The 23,434-nt window shown below is 42.8% G+C and overlaps 1 protein-coding gene across 1 annotated transcript in view; it reads right to left on the bottom strand.

The window, feature by feature from the left end:
• Positions 1–1,335: 1,335 nt before the first annotated feature.
• The window catches only part of LOC146175977 (protein arginine N-methyltransferase 5-like), a 46,997-nt gene continuing 24,898 nt past the window's right edge, over positions 1,336–23,434 (bottom strand). The window contains exons 9-17 of the mRNA XM_084582334.1: positions 20,229–20,306; positions 18,044–18,099; positions 14,244–14,366; positions 11,191–11,366; positions 10,612–10,721; positions 8,850–8,943; positions 5,153–5,269; positions 3,948–4,012; positions 1,336–1,616 (exon numbers count right to left, since the gene is read on the bottom strand). Of these exons, the coding sequence (XP_084438460.1) occupies positions 1,464–1,616; positions 3,948–4,012; positions 5,153–5,269; positions 8,850–8,943; positions 10,612–10,721; positions 11,191–11,366; positions 14,244–14,366; positions 18,044–18,099; positions 20,229–20,306 (972 nt within the window). The 3' untranslated portion in view covers positions 1,336–1,463. The remainder of the gene's footprint in view (positions 1,617–3,947; positions 4,013–5,152; positions 5,270–8,849; positions 8,944–10,611; positions 10,722–11,190; positions 11,367–14,243; positions 14,367–18,043; positions 18,100–20,228; positions 20,307–23,434) is intronic.

The following is a 23,434-nucleotide window of genomic DNA, read 5'->3' on the forward strand; positions in this document are numbered from 1 at the left end:
AAAAAAAAAAAAAAAAAGCAGTTTGTGGAATTCTGTATAATATTTATACTGAATTTTTCAAAGTAGGGCACACATTTTCATGCAATTCTAGTTTAATTTTATTTGCAAATACTATGTCCCATTCCAAAATAACAAAAAAAAAACGTTTGCTATCTTTAAAATATTTTTGTTTTCTTCACTGATCAGATATTTGATTCAATATTTGAATACCTTTTTTATACTCATTCTCAATTCATATTCGAAAATTTCAATATCTGCACACCCCTACTCAGACCTAATACCAATTCTTGGTTTGAAACAGGATGGAAAGCAGACTTTTCTTCTTAATTACAGCTGCTTACAGTGGAGTAAAGGCCTCCACTGTTTGTACAGTGGAGTAAAAGGCCTGTTCAAATAAAATATCCGCATAAAATATTTTGGTAGAAAACGTGACAAAGTTTCATGAAAGCAGAGAACAGACTAGGCAGAGGTGTTGAGGTTGCTGCTTCTGCCCACGTTGCCATCCTCCTTTCTAGTCCGTTATCTGTGTAATTTTTTTACTTCATCCCCCTTTCTGCATGAGCGCATAGCATTAAATACATCTTTGGGATAAGAAAAGTTTGATGCACTAAAACAATGCTGTGGCCACGAGGGATATTATCAATGACTCCAGTAAATTCAACCACCCAAGGTTATAGCCAACACTAAATCTCCAATCCACGGGTGTTTTATGATAGCAAGTGCTGCTTGTGGAACTTTCTGCAGAATGTATAGCATCCCATGTAACATTTCATGACTGAAAATTCCTGCATTCTAATGCCCAGGCTTTTTCACATACAAATGACTGAGAGATTTCTGTGACAAGTTGATAATTTCCAACTTGTTGGAAACTCATTGTTGCGGCCGCTCAAAACAAATTTTAGCACCACGGCGGCAGAGATTTAGACCGTTTTGCTTTACCCTGATGGGCCTGAGCCACAAGTGACGCATGTGGGCTAGCTGTGGGCACCTCCGAGGAGAACGTCACCAAGCTGGGATTGTACCTACAAACTTGTGTGCAGTACCAGTACACCATGGCCACTGAGCTACTATAACGATTTCCTTCTGGATGAACATTACAACATCGCACAGCAGCACAGGATTGAGAAAACTTGTCATGCGACCCTGTTAAGCATACCGTTAAATAACACTGCCCTTAACCACAGAATAGCTGTCACCATTCTTTTGTTGGCTTACACATGCAAAACGAAAAAACATTAAAACTATCGCTCCACAGTTGCAAAAGAAATGAGATTACATTCAGAGGAGGACTGCTATTAAACTAAGTGCATTGAAATTCACACAACACATTATTATGAACATACATTTATTGAATTTGTTTTGTTTGTTTTTTACAGAAAGAAAAATTGAAACAAAATGCTTCCTTTCCACAGAAGCAGTCAAATTAATTCATACACTCTTACATGCACAGCACTTTCAGGTAATCACAACCCTATGGTATATGAGCGGCCACAAGGATTGTGGATTGCTCCAACATCTGGCTCCGTCACAAGCCACTCGTACCAAACTTTTCGCTGAGTGACACATCGCCAAAAATGCACCTCCAGTGTTGAGCCCTTGTTAAGACGGACCGGCTCCTGTTGAGAGAAAGACAGCTGTTCACATAAACCCTCCTCATGTCAGATGAGGCACCTTGTATATTTTAAGGCACCTGAACACAGCAACAGTTGAAGAAAGTCGCAATGTGGAAGTGGCCGTATATGCCCAGAGAGTAATACCAAGCACCTAATATTCAGTCTGACATATAAAATTTATTTTATGCCGATAACACTCTTGGAGTTTAAGGGACAAGTCGCTGAGTTCATTCCATGACAATTCCAAAAGACCCCTTTCTACTGAAAACTATTAATTTTAGTTCTCCAAGTTTGGGTAATATTTAAATGCTAATCAGTTATTTCACTTATTGCTATTGATTGATTCAATAAACTCCTAAGGACATTCTTCCTAGAGGACTGCAGAGATGGAGGGAAGTATCACAGCAACATAGAATATCATTGCCCAAAACAAAGCAAAATGCAATATAATGCTGTCAGGAAAATAAGTAACATAATCAAAGTGTGAATGACAGACACTGCATCATGATGAGGATACTGCTCAGTCAAGCAAGGCCACTATTATATTAGGCAACCAAGGATTTCATTCTCTCCTGCCAACAGTTTTTATTTGCTGTGTGCATACACAATGCACAATGACAAAAATAAAAAGCCCTTACTGTTTGCTAAAACTAGATAATGCACACAAGCAATCGGTATTCCGGCATTCATCTCCACAACACTAGACCGTTTAATCTGGCTTCAAAAACAGCAAAGATATCAGCAATAAAAAAATAATGCTCCTCTCAACTCTGCGCATCTCGGCATGCAAGAAAAAAATGAGACCGGTTGCAACTGTCGCTGTATAACGCAAGCACTTCCCAGATGCACTAAAAGCGCGACACAAAAGATACCTGCCTCAATACAGCCAAGCTAATTTATAACAGCCGCAAATATAACCCACAACCACTTATCACGAATTAGGAGGGTGCCCCACTGTCAAAACATGCATTTGGGCAATGGAAGCTGTCTCTGATACAGTGGACTGTGGTTGAACAACTTAGTTACAGTGAACGAGAAGGCACCATATTCTTGCCCCCACAGTTGAAAAACTTGCTCTCCCTGCAATCCGCCTTTTTTTCACAAAATGTGGCGCCCTCTGGGAGTGGTTGAAAATTCGTCTCCTACTGGTTGAAAACGTCCTTCGGAGATGCAGCCGCCAGCGAAATGACGGCACGTGTTCTCGACAGCTACCGCCATCTATCGCATATGCCTGTTGCAAATATTAACTACACATGGCCTCCGAGATAAGCTACGGCTGCGCCGATTGCGAAGGCCAAGAACCACGCATACGCAGCTTGGGTTGGTAGTTTGTTTTCAACCAGGGGAGAGGCATGCATGCGCAGAGAGGCCTTGTGAAAGACTCAATAGCACCTCGGTCCCTGTAACAGCACCCCGGAAAAAGAAAATGGTGAAGAAGAAAAAAGCTGGGATTTTAACTGCAAATAAATGAAAAAAGCGTGCACCAAGGGTATGCGAGGTCAATCACTGTGTAAGTGCATGCATAGCGATCGAAAACCGAAGGAAGTATACCCATTGCGAGGCACGAGACGGGGGCAGCGTTGGAAGCAAAGCTACAGTGCGCAGTCGCGGACCACCTGACTGCAGCGATATGTGAAGCCTAAATACCCAGCAGGCCTATCTGGTCAAGTGGCATATGTCACTTGATTCAGACTAATTAGAAGCTGTTACTAAGGCAGGTTTTATATAGCAAAGGCCTTGGCAACAATGTGACAGCTCTAGGGAGCTTGAGAAATACCGCGATAGGGTTAAAAGCAACAGATGCACATAACGCAGTTTTGAAGAAATAAGCATCACTGTTACCAGACTTAATATTTTTGCCTTTAATATGGGAAGTCCACTTACTACAAATATAGAATAAAACGAACACAATCTGTGTGGCCGTCGGTTCGTTATAAATGAACTGAATTGTACTGGTACGATCCATATTTTCTTAGAATTGCCTGGCTTCACATACGTCATAAAATGACGACCCTTTTGTTTTCAAGCACTTGTAAAAACATGCCGTAATGCTATAATTTCTCTCACATTTCTCTGACTTCACAAGGGATATAAAATGGCTCTTTTGTAGAAACTGATCAAAGAGTGGCTATGCTCTCTTGCAGTGAATTTCTTTCAGTGGCTAAAGGCACAGCAATCAGAATTCCCAATTCATGCACCACAATCTCCTGCGCCTAACACTTGCAGCTTTCAGCTCTTAACAATATAGTATGCGGACCACAACTGCCAAGGCTGCAATCAGTGGTACTACAGAGCATGTGGTGCTAATGCTCTGCCAAAATATGCAAGGCTTACCTTGAGGGGGAAGAATATGGGAAACCAACTGAACATGCCAGGTGAATGAGTATCTGGACGGATACCTGGAAGGTGAGGAAAGAACATGCATGTACATGCAACATCTTTAGACATAGGTAACAGCACATGGAAGATGAACAAGTGCTGTTTTGTACATCGAGTGTTCCCATAACAAGGTACAGCAAAGTGCAGCACGCAACTTGTGGTCACTCACAAAACATTTGATGAGCTGTGTACTGAGCCTACAGGTCTCCCAGCCGTTGCATAAATGTCACAGGTTGGCAACAGGCATCATGTCACTTTTTTTTCTCAACGAGGCACTGAATGACTGAATGCAAGTGAACAATGATGAACGAGGATGGTGGTGGAATCTGTCAATGAAGAAGCTGTTTACACGCAGCGCATATCATAAGAATATTTTTTTCACCATTTGCCTGTCCATTCTAATACCTAGCTATTTTGTACTATTTAGTTCAAAAACATGAATGCTGATGCAGGTGAAAAAACTATTAAAACATGTGCCTGCAGTACCTCTTTAATCAATACCTGCCAACACGCAAGAGGGACTGAAAATCAGGAGCTTTTTTATTTGCGGCAGCGAAAAGGGAGGGGGAGGGGGACATGCAACATTTTACAAGTCCTTTTGCAGGGGCCTCGCAGTAGCAGACTTTGCTATCTTCACTGTCGAAACATTTTCGTTCAAAGCATGGTCCACACTGATGGCCCTTCACCACACATTAATGAATATGCCAACACTGAAGGTAAGTCTAGTTTCTAAATTTCTTGAAACAGTCATGGTTTAAGAAACTGAATGCAAAAATTTTTTTTCAAAAGTCAAAGTTAGCTTTTTACGCTGCGCATCTCCTGCCAGTATCTCATGTCAGTATCTCCTGCACCACAATGCGCATGACCTGCACCTTTATTTGCTGTATAAAAAATTCAAGCAGCACAATTTGATCAATGTGCTCGCTGGAAAGCGATCTATTTTATAGTACCTGGAACCGCAATGCTGGTTCAGAATTTTTCTCTCGCCTTACACCTTACAAAGCCAAAAATCAGGAAGTTGATTACTTAATTCTAGCAAACTACTTTTTTTTATTTACATCATTTTGCATGCATATCTGTTTTGCCATACAATCCAACACAGACTGACACATCTTTCACAGCGTTAGAAAAAAAAATGCATGACAAAAAAAAATACTCACTCAGAGTAATATCCTTGTACAGTACTGTGTCAAAGTAGCCTGCAAATCCATGCACAATGCAGTTGTCATCGACTTTGAAGCGTACGGCCTTGTAGCGACTGTTGTCACGTATCTTGTCTGAAAATAATTAAATTTTTCATAAGCTTTCATATTCTCATTCAGCGCTGGCAGACATGCAAGCTTTCTTTATTAAAATACAAGATGAGTCAAAGCTCTCAATCTATTTTTATGCTGCAATATTCTAAAGGATGTGAGACACAAGAAAATATATGGTATGCCTTGCTATCTGAGGTTCCCCCAAGCTGCACACAAGCAATGAGATGGTGTAGTGCAGGCTTCCTGATTAAGTTTGACCGTGGCAACACATATATCTATACCAGGTAGTAGAAAGGCATTATCAAAATGCAGCCACTGAGTCCAGCATTTGACCCTGCAACCTTGGCTTCAGCAATCTAACACCATAGTCCCTTAGCCGCCACAGCAGTCGGAAAAAGAAATGTGCCAATGAAAAGAAATACTTGGAAAACATTAAATGCTGCCTTAATGACATGGCTATGTGGCATAGCTCTCAAAGTGCGCCACATTATTAACCAAAGCAACAAAAATTCTAGTCGCTTTAAGGCATTCTTAAGAACTAGACTGTGATAGCACGAGTTATCGCTTTGTGGTTAAATTTGCGATGAGCCCGTTGTTGTACCGGCACGGCAGAAAATCCCACCACTGGAACATGGTTCCTTGGCTGTTTCTGGCATTTTGGTGGCCCTCATTATAAACCCAATAGAGGCCCCAGTATTATCTACAGGCTGACGCGGTTCCGCCCCCCCCCCCCCCCCCCCCCCATTTACATTCCCCGTTTGTAGACTAGAGAACCCGCTCTGCTGCGGCCATAGAGTTTCTTACTCTTACCTAAAGGAAAAGCTGTGCCGCCATCTATGGGAGTTTACATGGAGCTTCCTGACGACCCAGTTCAGTCACCAAAGTATCAAGGGGCAGAGAGCTGCCGGATGCAACTTTTGGCCAAAAATAACGCAAAAATAAACGCTGTTCTACAATAAAAAAAGTCCCAACATTCAATTTTGTGACTAATTTGCAAAAAGCAAGCGAAACAGCATGCAAGTGTAAATTTTGTTCAAAATAAGCGATGCCTCTCTCTCTCCTATTGGCTAAGTATTGAGCAGCACGGAAAACAATATTTCGTACCTAATAGGCACTTGGGAAGTTATCCAGTGGCACGTCGGAAAACAAAAACGTTTTATTGGCGTCGTCTGCTTTCGCGCCTTCGCTATTACGGCTTTTGCGCTCTACGTTCACGCCGATGAGGAGGAGCAGGAAGCATCTTAGTAACGCCACTCTGTGCTCCCGATAAAATGCGACTGTCTCACACCAAGTAGCACACCGGCACATAATTCTTAGTGCGCCCAAGCTTTCCCTCTAGGTAAGAGTGAGAAAATCTATGGCTGCGGCTGCTTTTGTTTTTTCTTATGGCAAAGTTGCAGCGCTCTGCCGCACATCTCCCCTCTTCCGCAAGCAGCCAGTGACAGCCATACTGCCACTGCACCTATGTCATCGTCTGCCTCAACCAATCCCTCTACGTAAGAGTGAGAAACTCGTCCGAGTGATGGAGATATTAAAGGGACAGTCTACTACCAGAGACGAGCATAAAAATACTGGCATTTTCTGGTAGACTGGTGGCAGCACTGAGGGAAGAACTCGCAGTTTAACCAGAAATTGTCATCGTCTGCTTCAACCAATCAGAGAACAGGCGCAGGCAGCAATCTAGCTATACACTGTAAAGAATGTCCCTCAAAAACCTACAGGCCTTTCCTCGACCACATGAGCATGATCAAAAAATGCAAAACTAAGAAAGAAAGGGAAGCTTTCGAGGCAGCAGTCATTCGGCAGAGGGGCAACACCTGTGCTAGCAAGCCATTTGTTGAGCCGCTCGACAAAGAAATCAGCTACATTTGACTTAATGACTGCGTTTCATGTATCGAATTCTCTGTCATGTTGTGTTTATTTTATTTCATTTCTGCACGAGGCTTGGACGGCATGGCAGTCGATGTGTTCATAACGCTACACAGTGTTACTATACTAACTGTATATCGTGTCCACGATGTCAGTGTTTGCGACGCGGTCTACCATTGAGAAAACGAAACTACGACATTAAAAAGTGTTTTAAATGATTCTGCCCTGTTTCTGAGTTCCACAGCCAGGTATTCCTTAATTTGAAGATGGAGCTTTCAATGAAGCGAGAAAAAAAATGTTCGAAAAGTCAGCAGACTGTCCCTTTAATACACTACAAAGCTAGGAATCGGATAGTGAAGCGGAAGGGCAATAAAAATATGCCAACACTCGTGTTGGTGAGAGCACCCTTCAAGAGCGAGGGGCGACAGCGATAAGGGGGAATTTTTTTCTCTTCTTTCCATCTCTCTTTAGCTAACACTGTCCCTCCATTTTCTATCCCTACTTCTTCTCTCACTTTCTCTCACCACCACTCACCTCCACTCTCTTATCTTTCTTTCCTAGCCGCTTCAACCAGCGGCCTTTAGGGTATGCTCCATATAACAGCTCGCACCATAAAAGCGTGGGTGCAGACAAGTGTGACTGAGAAGAAGGTGACAAGTGGCAGGTGAGGACCATGGTGGCACCCCACACAGGTGTCCCACACAGGTAAGGGTACCACCCCACGGGGCACTACCAGGTGAGCAGCCCGCGCATACAGCCAGTACTTTAACCCAGCCTTTACTTTACTTTAAGCCAGCGTTAACCTTCCAAAAAACAAACACAAGTTGTTTAGGCAAGCCTTTTGCAGGCAAAGAGTGTTTGTTGCTGTAATCAAAACGTCAAAAAAAAAAAAAAAAAAAATTCTATTAACTCTTCGCTAGATGTGTAACTACGCAATAATTAATAACATTGGCATCTAGCAGAATCATTTCATCGCAGTTACATTTTACTGCAACAGCATCTTCCATTTCACAACCATAATTGCACAAAAGACAGTGCACCAACAAGTATGCAATAAGTTGTGACAGAAAGACAAATAAAAGGCTTGACAACTTGACAAAAAAATCACCTTTTCTATGAGTGCAGGCAAACAGATGCCACAGACACACTAGATACCCCTCATCAATCAACGTAATGGTGCTTCTTTGGTCAGTTCATTTTTGGGAGTATTGCATATTAATTGAAGCCGCTTTGTTACCAACAAAAGATACAAGCAAGAATATTGGTGTGTGAATGTGCTCTGGTTAAGGTTTTTATCGTCCTCTGCAGCTCGCATAGCTCTAATGTTTTCCAGAGACAACCACGATCGCCTTATCTACATAAAATGCCAGTCTCATGAAAATGCCCTAACCACAGGCCTAGCCAGGTAAAACATCATTTAAAAAAACCATCAACACTCCATTTCAAATACAGTAGTTAAAGGGCTCCATATCAACATGCTCTACAGTCCTATCTTTCAAGTCATCATGCAATGCTTAGATAGCGTTATGACTTGTGGAACAGAGATTAAATGTCCAAGAATGCTTGGAGGGCTTAAAAAAGAACTTCCGACTTTTTTAAACACTGGGAGGGGCTAGAACAATGAGTGAGACTAACAAAGAGAAAAGTTAGCCTGTTTCCAAAGGTCCGAGTGAGGAAACAGAATGTATACTGTGCTGAATTGATCATGCAAAGGAATGCGTACCACACTAACCTTTGTTTGGATGCACAAAAGTAAACAAGTGCTGATGTTCTGCCAACTGAGTTACATTAAGTAGACGCACCACATATGGCACCTCAAAGGCACTCTGGAAGTAAAATACATCGTCAAGGCCACTGTAATTCCTCCATGCAGACATAAAAGCTGCAACACAAAATATCAATAAAACATGCCAGGTGCCTCGACAAATTGTTTACAAAATTTTTTGATGCACTGGTCTCTGTCCGCATTGCACAGACTTTGCAGATAATTCGAACTCTCATCATGATCAGTGCTCGCATCAGGTTGACAGAGAAAACGGGTGCACAAGAGCAGTTAGCCACCGACTGCATCAGTCAGAACAGGACACAAAGATGGTGTCTGCTGCGCGCTGACGTCAGCTTTGACGTCACGTGATTACCCCCTCTTGATGTGTCCTGTAATAAAGTGCTTAGTGCTCTTTACAATGATCAGCGCTGTTCAACCCGATTCACTCATCGCTGGAAATAGGCAAGCCTACATGCATGAAAAAATACATGGGTGGTGCTTTTTTTTCTTTTCCCAGTCTAGATATAATGATGGTCGGTTATAATGATCGAATATTCTGGTTTTCTCAATATTGTTATAAGCAGACTGCACTGTAGAAACTGAAAAGTCCAACCTCTGTGCAAAACACACAAAATGCTACAGGCTTGCACTCTTATGTTGCATTGATACATACACTGCTGAGTGTAATCAGCTGCTTTTCGAAAACTTTTCCACCGCTGCGACAGGGGACAAAGAGAAAGAAGGACAAGCGGGTGTCCTTCCTTTTCTTGTTTGCCCCTGTCGCAGAGCCAATAAAGTTCTTGAAGATATACAGACTAGCCCAAATGCCTGTTGTACTACAGCTGCTTTTTTTTCTCCAGTCTGCAACTATGCCCGGCAATGTTTTCTTAAGTGTATAATTTTATATTTCTACTGTATGCGTGCACTGCAAGAAAACCTAGCCAAGCATAATGTGGCAGGAAGTTTTTGCTTGCATCCCAGCCACCATGACCACCGACTACTGGGCAAACCCATTAGAGTTGCCAGTGGTTGCCAGTTCAAGTCACCACACATGTTCTGCCACAAGCAAATTTAGCAAATCAAGCAGCCTTATTGCAATCCTTAGCCTGAAAGATACAACAGCACGCAACAGGTGCAATCTCGTCAGCACCTTTTCCCAGATGTAGAATCTGGCATGGCATGCTGTGATGGTATGCTATTCATTCCTATAAATACATGATCTGAGCTGCCAAAATGTTTGGTTTGGTTTATGACGTTTAATGTCCTAAAGCGACTCGGGCTATGAGAGATGCAGTAATGGAGGGGTCCGGAAATTTTGACCACCTGGGGTTCTTTAACTTGCACTGGCATAGCACAGCACCAGCTAAATCAGCCCACTCAGAAGAAAACAACAACAAGAGAAGAGCATAGTAAAAGCATGAAAATTCGAGCATTTGTGCTTCTATGCCATGTATTGGAGGCCCTTGTATCATACATGGGAATCCCAACTTACAAGGAATTCCTAACAGGTGGGGCAAGGAAGACGGAATGCTGGAGATGCATAATGAGCCACAAAGTATGGCCTAGAAGCATAGACAACTTAAGGTTTCAATTTTTGAGACTGTATGTGCATTAAAAAATGTTTCATGGCTTATTACATACAAGTTAAAGAGTTGTAGATATTCTTACAGAAAACAATACTGAAAGATAGAAAATGACTTTTTCCTTTGGAAAGTGCAATCAAGCTTACCAGAGGATGTTTGTCCTTCTCCCTCAATGCTGCCACTTCTGTAAACAGCTTTTGAGATTGCAGCGGTGACAAGTATGAGGAATACTTGCAGGGAATGCTGATTCCATCATCTTGAGAGACAAGGAGGAATTTTAGTGAAACGAAGTTAGTGATCAAGACACACCATTGCACATCATCAACTATTCTATTCTGGTGCTGTGAATAACGAAAGTGAAGCCAAACGCTTTGCACAAAGCGAATTTTTCATGCGGCGTGTTACAAATACTGCCAGGCTACAACCACGAGATATCATGGTGCACAACTATGTCATTCTGAAGTGTACTTACAAATATAGGTTAAGAAACTGCATTGGTTTCATCCACTTCCGTGTATTCCACAGAAGCAAAAAAAAAGTCATAGCGCTTCTCACACAGCATGATTATTAGATGATGCAATTTGTTCATTACACCATCATGTTATGTACCACAATAATGAAGCCAAGAGGTGTGCACAGCGGACATCCTACAGCTTGCAGCTTGATTTTGAAGCCATAAGATGCAAACAAACAAACAAACAAAAAAGAGGGAGGAGGAATGTCACCTTTCAAGAAACGCTGAGCACCATCCAAGCACTCCGGAGAAAGCTCATTGTCACCAAATGAGCCCAACAGCTCAGACACAAGAATGTCTGCCTTTTCGGGAGGCTCAAAGTCACGCATGTCACAGGACACCACTGTGACCTTCTCTTTCCAGCAGTCATTCTGTTGTGAAAGTAACCTGCACAAACATAAGACAGCAGTCCCTTCAGTACACGTCCCAGGCCAAAACAACAAAGCCAAATTTCTCAAATCTTTGGTCAGCATAAAAACCTGGAGTGCCAAGCTTCATGCACGAGCAATTCATTTATTTATTTTCAATACTGCCAGTCTCAACTGAGACCAAAGCAGGTGGGCAAACAAAATTGAAACAACATGGTATTTTCAACAGTGCACTCATGAATTGCGTATAATAGGCCAAACAAAGGTGAATGCAAAAGGGCAGATAAGGTTAGGAACAATAAAATAACAAGCAATCAAAAACACTGGAAAAAGTATTACATATTTAACAGCCAGATTGGCAACATGATAATAGTAACAGTGTTAGGGAAACAATAAAAATAAATTCCCTTCAGGATAGAAATCCAATAAATGTTTGTGAGGCGTTTGAATGGTTAGGATTACTGATTGCAACATGAATTCCAGTCTTAACGTGAATTGTGATAACGATTATGCAGAAATGATGGAAGGATCTAAGCAATTCCACTCTCTGATCACGAGGGGGAAGTAGGAATACATGAACGTGCCGTTGTGGCATGAGTATTCTGTTATAGTACACGCGTGTTTATGTCTTGATGGTCATGACTGCGAGATCGATATGCATTTTTCGAGGTCTATCTTATAGTAGTCGTGGATCAGTCGAAATAAAAATTTGAGTCGTGCTAGTTGCGCTCTGGATGACAGCGTCGCTAAGCCCGAAATAGCTGCAAGGTTAGTCGGTGAATCAGTGCGCTCATATTTGTTTTGAATAAACCGCAATGCTTTACGCTGTACTTTTTCTAGCTTCTTTACATTAGTCACTGAATGAGGAAACCAAACTGTATTAGCGTACTCTAAAACTGGTCTAACGAAAGTAGTATATGCAAGAAGCTTAGTTGACGTAGGTGCGAGGTGCAGACGTCTTCGGAGAAAAAACAGTTTGCGTAATGCTGTCGAGGTGATATTGGCGATGTGTGCGTCCCATCTTAGGTCAGAAGTTAGTGTGATGCCTAAGTACTTATGCTGATGAACTTTGGTCAGTATTTCACCGTTAATATAGTATAAAAAGTCGTAAGGTCGCTGTTTTCTTGTTATTGTCATGCAAGCTGATTTGGTTGTATTCATAGTCATTTGCCATTTTTGGCACCATTCGGTGAGATTGTCCAGTGAGTCATTTATAGAAATATAATCTTCGTACCCGTTAATAGTTTTGTAGACAATGCAGTCATCGGCGAAGAGTTTGATGTTGCAATCAATATTCCCGGTAATGCTGTTAATGAAAACTAAAAATAATAGTGGCCCCAGCATGAATCCTTGTGGAACGCCTGATGTCTGACTGACACCTTACTCAAATAGTACTCAAGCTCCAGTCCTGATGGCACACTACAGCATGAACAGGCAATGCTAACACATTAAAACAACAAGCACTGGGTGGCAACGAGTAATGCCACTTGACACTCTGTGTCCGCAGACAACTGTCAGAATGTTTGTGCTACCAATTTTTGGTGATGCATGTTGAATTTGACCCGTATGCATCTGAAATGTGACTAAACCAATGCTATGCAAAGTTACAGCTCACATGCATTGTTAACACACCACCTGGTCAATCACTCATCCCTTTCTTCCCAAATCTGTATTGAGAAGCAGCACATAAAAATGACATCCTCTTGTACTCAGCTAAAAAAATTTTGTAGACTAAGTTTCTCATTTTATGAGTAATATAATATCCCCTGCATCTTTTCTATGATTTTTACAGCTGAAAGCATGGTTGAATTTACAGCTGAGCCTCTATGTAACAAACCTCCATGTAGCGATTCGTCAATATTACAAAGTTTTTCAATTTCCCAACACCACTCCCATTGAAAAGTACACATATTTGAAAACTCCATGTAACGAACATGTCACGGCAGTTTATCTTGATATAACGAACTTGCAGCACCGACTATCTTTTGGTGCTGCGAGTTCAGCAAACGTGAGCAATCCTGCAATACTTTTCCACAGAATTATCAAGGGAATGTTCCGACAGTCCAATATAAGCGAGCTCGACATATATCTGGGATTCACTGCATTAGCTTCAAAAGAACGCTATGCATGCCAAGAATACATACACATACAAAATGAAACATTGACACACAGTGGACAATAAAAGCAGCAGTAGAAATGAGCTCTGCCATGCCTAATTAAGAAACTGACTTATAACTTACACGTGCCAGTGAAAAACCGAACGAGTAGATGTTCATTTTGTGTCCTGTGGAGGCTTAGAAGTGCTCCATTGGCCACATTTAGCGTTCGGCCAAACATAACAATCACTGCACTGGTGGACATCTGTCCATGCACCCCTAGGCTCCGTAGAGAAGTGGTAGTCTAGACTGTGCAACTGCATCACAGCTTTCAACCGAATGCAATGCGTATCTCAGCCATGATATCTTGGTGCCACATACAACCAAGGGGAGAACAAATGCAAGCTTAGGTAACACATCCAGCAGGCAAGTATGCACAATGACGAAAAACCCGAATTAAAAATGGAAGCTGTTAGCACCGCACAGACCATTAGTGCAAAATAAAGCAGCGATATCATTTCATATCCTCCCAGCAACTAGGGCAAAAATGCTTTTTCCATCTATTTGGCACCCTAAACTTGTTCACTTCCTTTCCTTTTTTCTTTCTTACTGCCTAATTATTTTGACATTTCTCTCTCTCACAGAACACCAACTTGGCAAGACAAGTCAGCACACATATTGCCAAACATCACTTGAGCATCATTTGCATGCACTTCCACACACCTAGGCACCACTTTGTCCTGCAAGACAGTTAGCGCAACAAAAACACGATGAAAAGGAGTGATGCACAAGATACTCACGTAACTACAGCATTGGGATTCTTTTCGACCGCATAAATGCGAACATTCTGGTCAGCCATTGCAGCTGCGGTCAGTGCTGCTCTCACAAGAGGACCTCTTCCAGCACCAACAACCATTAGAATGCTGCAAACAACACAAAAAGGACCATTTCAAAATTCCACGATGCACAAACAAATGTTACGACCCTGTTGCGCTCTTCAAAAAAAACATTTTACTCTGGCCGACTATGTGGGTGATGTTCTTTAATGAAACGAACACTTCAATCTGCCACGAGCTGCTAGAGACAAGAGCAGCTGTTGGCATCTGTGGAAAGTATCATCGCGTTTATCTAGTATTTTTTCATCTTGTTCTATTTAAAACTATTTTAGTACCCTCAATTGTAGTATTAACAAATTCTGCGCACTTCAGTTAATGCTATAATACAACTGTTTTGGAGACACTGTGCACTACTGCGGAAACGAGACTACAGTATAGAAAAATTAGGTTTTGAACTGTTCTGCCGTGTTTCTCAGCTGTATATTTTGGGAGGGAGCTTTCAAGTGACTAGGGGTGTGTGAATATTCGAAAATGATTTAGTATGTTTCCTATTTGATTCGTAATCAATAAATTACACGCAGACCTTTCTTAATACTTGAGAACTACCGTTTCGTCGAGGGCCTTACTTAGTGCCCACTGCGGGGAACATTCAAAAAGTGCTCCAAAATTGTAAAGGCCTCCACTATTCTTTTCGCAGGGCGCTGCAACATAGCAACGGTGCCTCTTCACAAAGCCGCCTTTTCACGTTTTGAGGATGCTTCACTGCCCAGTCCACGCGGTGAAGCATCGTTGTGAAGCCCGAAATATGATGAAACTGCGCACGCCCAGCACTCAGTTTCAGTAACCCTGGAACAGCAAGTAAGCAAAAGCAAGTGAAAAAGAAAGATGAGTATTAGAGCACGAGGTCCACCAGGGCTTGGCGTTGAGTATTACCGAGACTGGTGTTCACCATGCGAGCAATTGTCGGTTCTTTTGACGAAAGCGAAAGAGGTTTGCTCTAAGTGGCTTCGGCCAATGCCACCGTGGAGGGCATATTATGTCCACAGGAGACATGCTTCAATCCACCTGGCAGAACAGCAGGCTCAGGGAAGGAATTGATTGTCCACAACCTCGCGCAACCATTCACCACAGAAATCAAACAATGAGGCGTAAATGCATTCCTCCTAACACACGCCGAATAAAAAGGCTGCACTAGAGCTTCAAAGGTGTCACTGCTGAGAGGCAATGGGTGGACTGGGACGCACACTGCAGTCCACGATGGTAAGACTGTGCCTTCAGAGACAGTAAATACAGTTCCCGCATCCCGCAAACTTTCTAAGAGACCCAACTTCTACAGTCAACGGTAGCGCCACACATTTTCAGAAAGTCCAACCCTAAAATTACATCATGGGTGAAATGAGCAATGACCATAAATTCCGCTTGGAAAACTGATCTGCCCAGTTCGACTTCTAAGCTACACACTCCCAAAGGCCGTAACGATTCACCACTCACTCCATTAAATGTTAACGTAGGTGCACACTGAAACATCACTTCACGTCCTAGCAAACATTTAAATCCTAAACTCCTCACGGAAACAGTTGCACCAATATCCACAAGAGCCGATGTGGCTACACGACCCACAGACACATTAACTTTGTGTTTGAGCATGAAAACAGGCGGAGGTGCACTGGTGCACAGGAGACTTTCAGTGAGCTCATCTCTATCAGTCATTTCCATCTCCATCAGTTTTCCGGATGAGGTGATGAGCACCGGTGTGGCGATGGAGACCGGTGTGTGCGGAATGTTGGAGGAGACAGGTTGCGATACCATGCTGAAGAAGGGGTGCTCATGCTGGCCTGTGAATGGTTAGGTGCAGCATGTGAATGGAAAGGAAGCCGCTGGGGTATATGCTGCTGCTCGTAACCTGACTCTACAGTATAGGTAGTGGTACTGTAGCAAGGCGAGCAGCGCCAACTGCAAAACAACGAGATGTGGCCGGATCACCACACTGGTAGCAGATCATGGACAGACGAACGGACAGAAGTCCACCTCGGGAATACATCACCACTGTCAGGACCCAAACGGAAGGCATCATGTATCACGTCCTCCTCGAAATTAACTGGCGGCGGCTCATCTAGCGCGCACACGTGATTCATGGTGCGATCGTGAGGTATGGCAGGCTGCGCAGTGTCCGGATTGCTGGGGCACCTGGTACCTCTCATAGTGCGCTGCACTGAACGACAGGGGGCTAAGGTTGAGGCAGCGGATACACAGGTGGTTGCTCACTGGGAAAGCAGGTTAGACCTTGCCAGTGTTTAGCTCATCACATACAATCTGGCGAATTGTAGCAGCAAGGTCACTGGTGGAAGTGGAGTCAATGGCTGCCACCATAGGAACAGTAGCCAAGCGACCAAACTTCGAAGTAATTCTCTGCATCTTAAAATTCTCAAATGCGTGGCAATGTTCGATCACATTCGAGACCGATGCCAGATTCTATTTACTGATCAGGTAGGTGTAGATGTACTTGGCGAAACCTTTCAGCAAGTGGCCGACCTTGTCCTCGTCGGACATGCGAGATGAAGCGACTTTGCAAAGCTTCAGGACCGCCTCAATGCGCTGGGTGCAGGTCTCTCCAGGAAGCTGTGCTCGGTGTGTCACTGTCTGTTTTGCACACTTCTTCTTTGCAGCGGTGTCCCCAAAGCACATGTTCAGCTCCTCTACAAAGCGTGTCCAAGATATGAATGAGCGTTAGTGGTTCTCGTACCACGTACCACGTAACACGTCTGTGAGTGTGAACACCATGTTGGCAAGTTGGACGTTCGCGTCCCACTGGTTATATTGGCTGACGCGCTGGTAATTCGTCAGCCACTCATCCACGTCCTCACCAAAGGTACTCGCGAAGGAGCGTGGCTTGTGGTAATACGGCCCAAAAATAACTCGATGCTGACCTGGGCACGGTGTCTCCGTCCATGGACGCCTCAGGTCTGGAAGGTGGCAAACCGTCAAAGTGTCAACTGCGGCGAGGTTCGAGTGGTAGATCCATCACTGAGGAGGTCGTACCCAGCAAGCCTTCACCAATTTGTTACAGTGGGGGGAGCGTTCACAACAAAAGAGGATGTCCGAGACTTCCTGTTCACTGTCAGCCGTCGCAGCTCTGTGTGTGCTCCACACTCGCATCTCATTTCTCCATAGCACTTAGCGCTTCGTCTTTGAGGCCCATGACAATTAATCAGTCTTGATGTGCATGAAGCTGCACTCTGCCCAAAGTACAAATTGGATGCTTTTTAAAATGACAAAAGCTAGCCACTCTGAGCAAAGGTGCTGCTAATCATAAACAAACAGCACAACCAGGCTAAAGGGCCTGCTTCTCAGTCGTGTAGTAGAGAATTCATGCCACTTCAGAAGCCGTAAATCTGCAAAGTAAAGTCAAGTGTCTATCCTCACTTCTAAACAAGTTGCGATCCTCTGGGAATCCTTGTTGGCTTCAGAACACAAACGACAAGCAAGACATGCAGCCTGAACATTTGGCAAAGACGGTACATGGGTGTCTACACACACCATTTGTTACTTTGGAAACAACACTACCAAGACAGTAAGTGCAACTAAAAGACAATTGTTACTCATACGCAATAAGCTACAATAGCTGCCTTCTGAATGGCTTGAAAAAAAAAAAAAAGACACAAATTATGTACTTCTACTTTGCAAAGAGATCGGACACTGCGGCAACTATCATATGTATGACTAGTTAACGAATACAGAGATCAATAAAATAAACAGGCACTCACATTTCAGTATCTTTCCCAACCTGCTCGCCTTTGTCCTTTAATGCATGGAACATAGCCTGTCGAAGAAAGTGCCAACAGGCCACACTGTAAACTAACTGTGCCAGTAGACTGCATAATGCAGCATTAACATAATAATTCAACAGCTGAAAACATACAGGCATTGCAACCAGGTAAACTAGTACAAGGTGCAGAAGCAACAGCTTCTGCATCTGAATGTTTAATTTTCAATGTGCCTGAAGTAAAAGCACTCCACTGAAAAATGCAAACATAAGGTCCTGCTTATTATATAAGGGAGTACTAATTACTCACTAGCATCCACCGAGGCACAGCCATACAGCTACAAAGGAAAGATATACAGCTTTCTTAGAAACTTCGTAGTTAAAAATGGATGTCAACGAGCAATTACTCCATTATTACAAAAACAAACAATCTTCACTTTCTGAAACTCCCTTCTCTAGCATTTCTTCCCTAATGAAGCATTCATGTCAGACAGAATTAGAAATATGGCAAATTTAGCGCTGAAAACAGATATAGCAAGTGTTTTATGGCAAAAATACACGTTCACTAGGTGCTATTCTCAATATCGCCTTTTATTGCTTAATTCCTTCTAGACTTGATAAAGTACTAATGTGACCAGAAATATTAGTTCATGTTATGGTATAAGCATTCTGAGAACAAAGCAACTCCAAATTATACCTCAATACAGCCCTAATCATTCAAAAGCCACCAGCCTGGCCACTACAAGCTGGCAGTACACATGACAACAGCAAAATACTGATTCGGCACATCAGCGAAGCTCACGTAGCAAAAACAGCTGCACTAAGTACAGCCAACTTCCACAACTCAACACCAATTAATTATTCTTCATCAGCCTGACTATACCCACTGCAGGGCGAAGGCTCTCGCATATTTCTCCAATTAAACCGGTTCTATGCTAGCTGCATTCTCTACATTTAACTTTTCTCCTTTCCTCCAAAAGGTGCAAGGTGACTTCCGCATCCAGACTGCAAAGTTACCGATGCGCACTGATGCCATACCAACAAAACATATTAAGTGCGAAGCTGCTTTTTGGAGCTCCAGGCTCATTTGTTTTAACGCTTTCAGTGGCGTTTCTCAATTCAACAATGACTTTGCCTTTTTCAGAGAAAAAGAAAAGGTAACAATCATATAATGCACGAGTGCACCCTTGGATACGCTCACTCTCAATTCCCCTTCTAAAGCACCTGGCCTTGCTACAGGTGCCCTTCTCATAATCTTTTTTTTTCTTGTCAGCGCGTAGTAATCAGTCTTGCCATTCCACTGAGCAACAGGCATTGCGTGCTTTCGGGCGTTTTAAAAGTGTGAGGAGGATGTGTGACTAGGCCGAGGAGCGAGAAAGGCATAAGAGATAAATGATCAAGACAAAAGACAGCCGGAGAGATACTGCCAGTGGTCCTCACTTGGGAAAAGAGAGTAAACTGCACACGCACAAAAAGAGGCGATGCGGCAGCGGTGTCGTCTAACACGGTCCTGCGCATGGGTTTCCGATGCGTATCGAGTTAATGATGGTGTTTCCAGGGTACACGCACATACTACGTAGGCATGGTCCAACGTTAAAATGACGTGGAGTCTCTGGCATAAACTAAGGCACGCGTTTTCAAGCACTCCTCACAACAGGATAGTAATTCGTTCTGAGAAGATCACACTTGCCAGTCAAGTGTCTCAGCGACACCAATGAGCGCATTTTCGCGTCTTTACAAATATAATTCATTTTGCCCCCCGCCCCTTCCTCCCTCTCACTGCTCGGCTGCGCCCCCCTGAGCCTTGCACCCGGTGGAGACCGCACCCCCCGCACCCGCCTCGCGACGCCACTGCACGAAATTCTTTCAAGCAAAAGTCAAGCAAAAGTGAATCAGCCGTGTTCTATGCGGAGAATCATACAAATGGCAATGAGCACTGCACAGCCAGTTGGTATGTTCTATGATACTACGCCCAGGAAAAAGTTGCAGGGCAGAAACACTCAGTTCATCGCATGCCAGAAATGGTTGCATAATTTTGCTGATGTACTTGCAGGCTGGGCTGTATGGGTTACAGCCTGTATGTGCAGTGACAGCATCGATAAAGCATTAAATGAAAGAAAAAAAAACTACAAAAAAGCGACAGGGCATCTATGGTACTTTAAAATTTTAATAAAGCATGCTCTTACCTTTTGGTACTCAGTGTACTTCACAGGGTCTTTTTCAAAGATCTCATATGTCACTGCTTCAAGGTTATCCATGAGTGGCTAGGATCAGAAACAAAATTCACAGCTTGATAAGGCTTTGAGACACCTCTGACAATCCCGAGAAATGCTGCAAAAGGGCTTCCTACAGCCCTAAGCTGAGCACATATAGCGCATCATTACCATCTCCCATTTTCCAATACTACATAAGTTGCGTGCTTTCTCCTTCAACTGAGTGACAGCCAGTTCTACAACTGCCTCAGGGCATCCACCCACACTATTCGGATGGTTTGCACCTGCCATGAGCCTATGCAGTCGTGGTATAGTATTGGCTTATGGAAACCAATAATATTTACCATTGATTGATTGCTACGGGCACAGTGCAGTGCAGCCTGGAGTACAGAAGAAATGAATGAGACGATAGCCCTACACTGAGCTAAAGCTCTGGACGGAGTGAGCTTTAAGTGCCTTGACACACAGAATCCATGCTTTACAACGAACTGTCAAGTGAAGAGATGTCACCTCAGACCTCTTAATAATAGTGGCAGTTCAAGGTCAACACACACTATGCTCTGCTTTATTGGAAACTGGAAGAAGTGCAATGCCTTGAAATCAATCTTGTATGATGCCTGTACTCTGGCATTTTTGTGTAATAGTTGCCTTGCCTTTCACCTATGGTGCTTTTCAATGTGCTGTATCAAGCTCTAAAAATTATGTCACCACAAGTGATTTATTGTGGAATGGAGATGTTGATGTGCTGCTTCTCAGGGATGGAAGCAGGTTTTTAAAGCAGGAATGGGAGCAGTAAAAGACTTTTGAAGCAATTTATGGGCTATTATGGAGCACTTTGCAGCAGGCTGACTGCGTTAAATGCATTTTTCTCTTCACAGTAAGTTCTATTTAATTTGGCCTCCAATGGATAAAAAAAATATGTTCAAATTAACCTGAAGCACAGATTATTGAATAAGCGGTATCACATGAAGTAAAAGTGAATCCAAAACTATGCGATTGAGCTTCGTTTCAGAATAGGCAAACTTTTGATCATCGTCATACCTGCCACAGCACACATAATGTGCACGGGCACGATATTTACATGCGATTCAGGTCAGGGGTGGCCTATTTCTGTGATCGCTGACAGCGCGTGTCGTACCTCAACTAGAACGAGCCTGCCCATTACCGAATTAACAAGTGTCCGACGCCGGAGACTTACATGGGCTTTGGACGGGACTGCACTTTTAGTTCAAATTATCCAAAGTTCCGACTTAACAGGGGCCGAAATAAAGACTTTAGTCTAAAAACTGCATGCAAAATGAATCTGTATCCCATTGGCCAGAATTATTTAGAAGTGGAATGGTTCTAAAGATTTTTGCTAGAGTTCATGAAAGAAAAATCGACAAATGACAGCTACTACAAACAGTAGAGGAACTGATTAAATGCTACTCATTTCAACTCAATAAGCCACTACCCTTTCATGAAAGCCACGCGGCGATAACAGCTTTAGGATAAACACCACGAGTGAATAAACTGTCTTGTACGCGGATGCAGCTTCGTCATTTTTTACCGAGCACCTAGTGTTGCTCAACACACGATAATACTCTGCTAAATTTAGCGTTGCATACTTGCGATGGTCAATTATAGCGTAAATTGCCGTTCAAATGCAGCTTGGCACAACAGGACAGTTTGGCAGAGAACGGCACGACTGGCACAGCACTTCCAAGATTACAGTTCCTGTAAGACACGTTTTTGTGCATTAAAATGCATCTCTGTTTAACGACAGACTAAACTTGAATGCAACACCTTCAGCCACAATTAATATGCAGCATGAGATTCCATAAGCCTTGCTGAACAAAAGCCAATGCAAGTGATGCATCAACTATTGCCAAGCTCGCTTAGTGACATGCCACTTAGGCATGTGGGCAAGTTCATGCAAAGGGGAAACATAAAATCATCGAAGAGGATGTGGCAATTATTTTTTTTTTTAAGCTACTGAGCATGAAAAAGTTCTTGAAAGTACACATTGATTGAAAATTTGTTGTCACTAGCAAGAAACTGTGTTTCATGCCGCGGTGCCACGATAGTGACCGCAATTCATCACCCCTGGGGCAGGCACTTGGAGACTAAGCCACGACTAACATTCTTTTTTAGACATGTCTCTACTCAAACAGGTCTACAAACAAAACTACAAAAAATGTCTGCATAATGACAACACAATGTCATGGAACAACCCCATTGTGTCCTCGCCTTCTTGGAACATGCAAGATGCACGTCTCAGATTTCAGGTGAAACAAGCAAACTCTTTAAACGAAAGAAATAAATAAAAGCACTAAACTTTCTAATTAGTCCTTGACAACAGGAATTCTCAATCTTTTTAGCAACACGGAATCCGAACAGCTTTCAAGAACTGTCAAGGAAGTGCCCAAATTCAATTATAATGGCTGTTTGTACAGTGAAACATGCTGCAATGAGCAATTACAGTGTGAATAGTCCCACGATAAGAAGGGTAAACAGAAGGTGGGGGTTAAGGCATGCATGGACATGGGTGCTTTAAGAGACCCAGAAGGAACTCAAGGAACACTAGAGTTCCATGAAACCCAGGCTGAAAACCCCCGTTTCAGAGTAAAAGGGTAGTGCAGTAGTCAAAAAGCACTTAAAATGAATGATTTACATATTAAGAGCAAAATTTGAGGGGCCATGCGACCAGTTCAGGGGCTTAACTACAGTGAACACATTAACAGCCACAATTTAGCATGTTCTAAGTACTATATAATGCCTTGCATAATTCTCACATGGCACGCATTGCACAGCTATAGAAAAAAAAAAATTGCTGAAACCTACATGATGCACCCCCCCCCCCCCTCAAAAAAAAAAAGAAAAATAAGAATGCCATTCCTGAGCTAGAACTGGCACCTTAATTTTTTTTTTTTTTTTTTTTTTTATTGAAGAACTGTCATAAGTCATGCGTTAATCTTGTTTATAACTAAGGACGAGGAGAACTGAGCATCCATTATGGCATCATTCAGTATGCCATAATATGGCTTATTCCTCTCAATGTGGCACAATGGTTATTCTGCATTGAGCACTGAACACTGATGAAACTGGCCCAAATGCATTTTTTGACAGCTGAGCACAAAGATTGATTTTGCCACTAAACCAATGCCATGCACATCAATACCCAATAATAGCAAGGTGCA

This window comes from Amblyomma maculatum, chromosome 10 (genome assembly GCF_055883805.1).
Source record: "Amblyomma maculatum isolate TAMU_Amacu chromosome 10, ASM5588380v1, whole genome shotgun sequence".
Classification (NCBI taxonomy): domain Eukaryota; kingdom Metazoa; phylum Arthropoda; class Arachnida; order Ixodida; family Ixodidae; genus Amblyomma; species Amblyomma maculatum.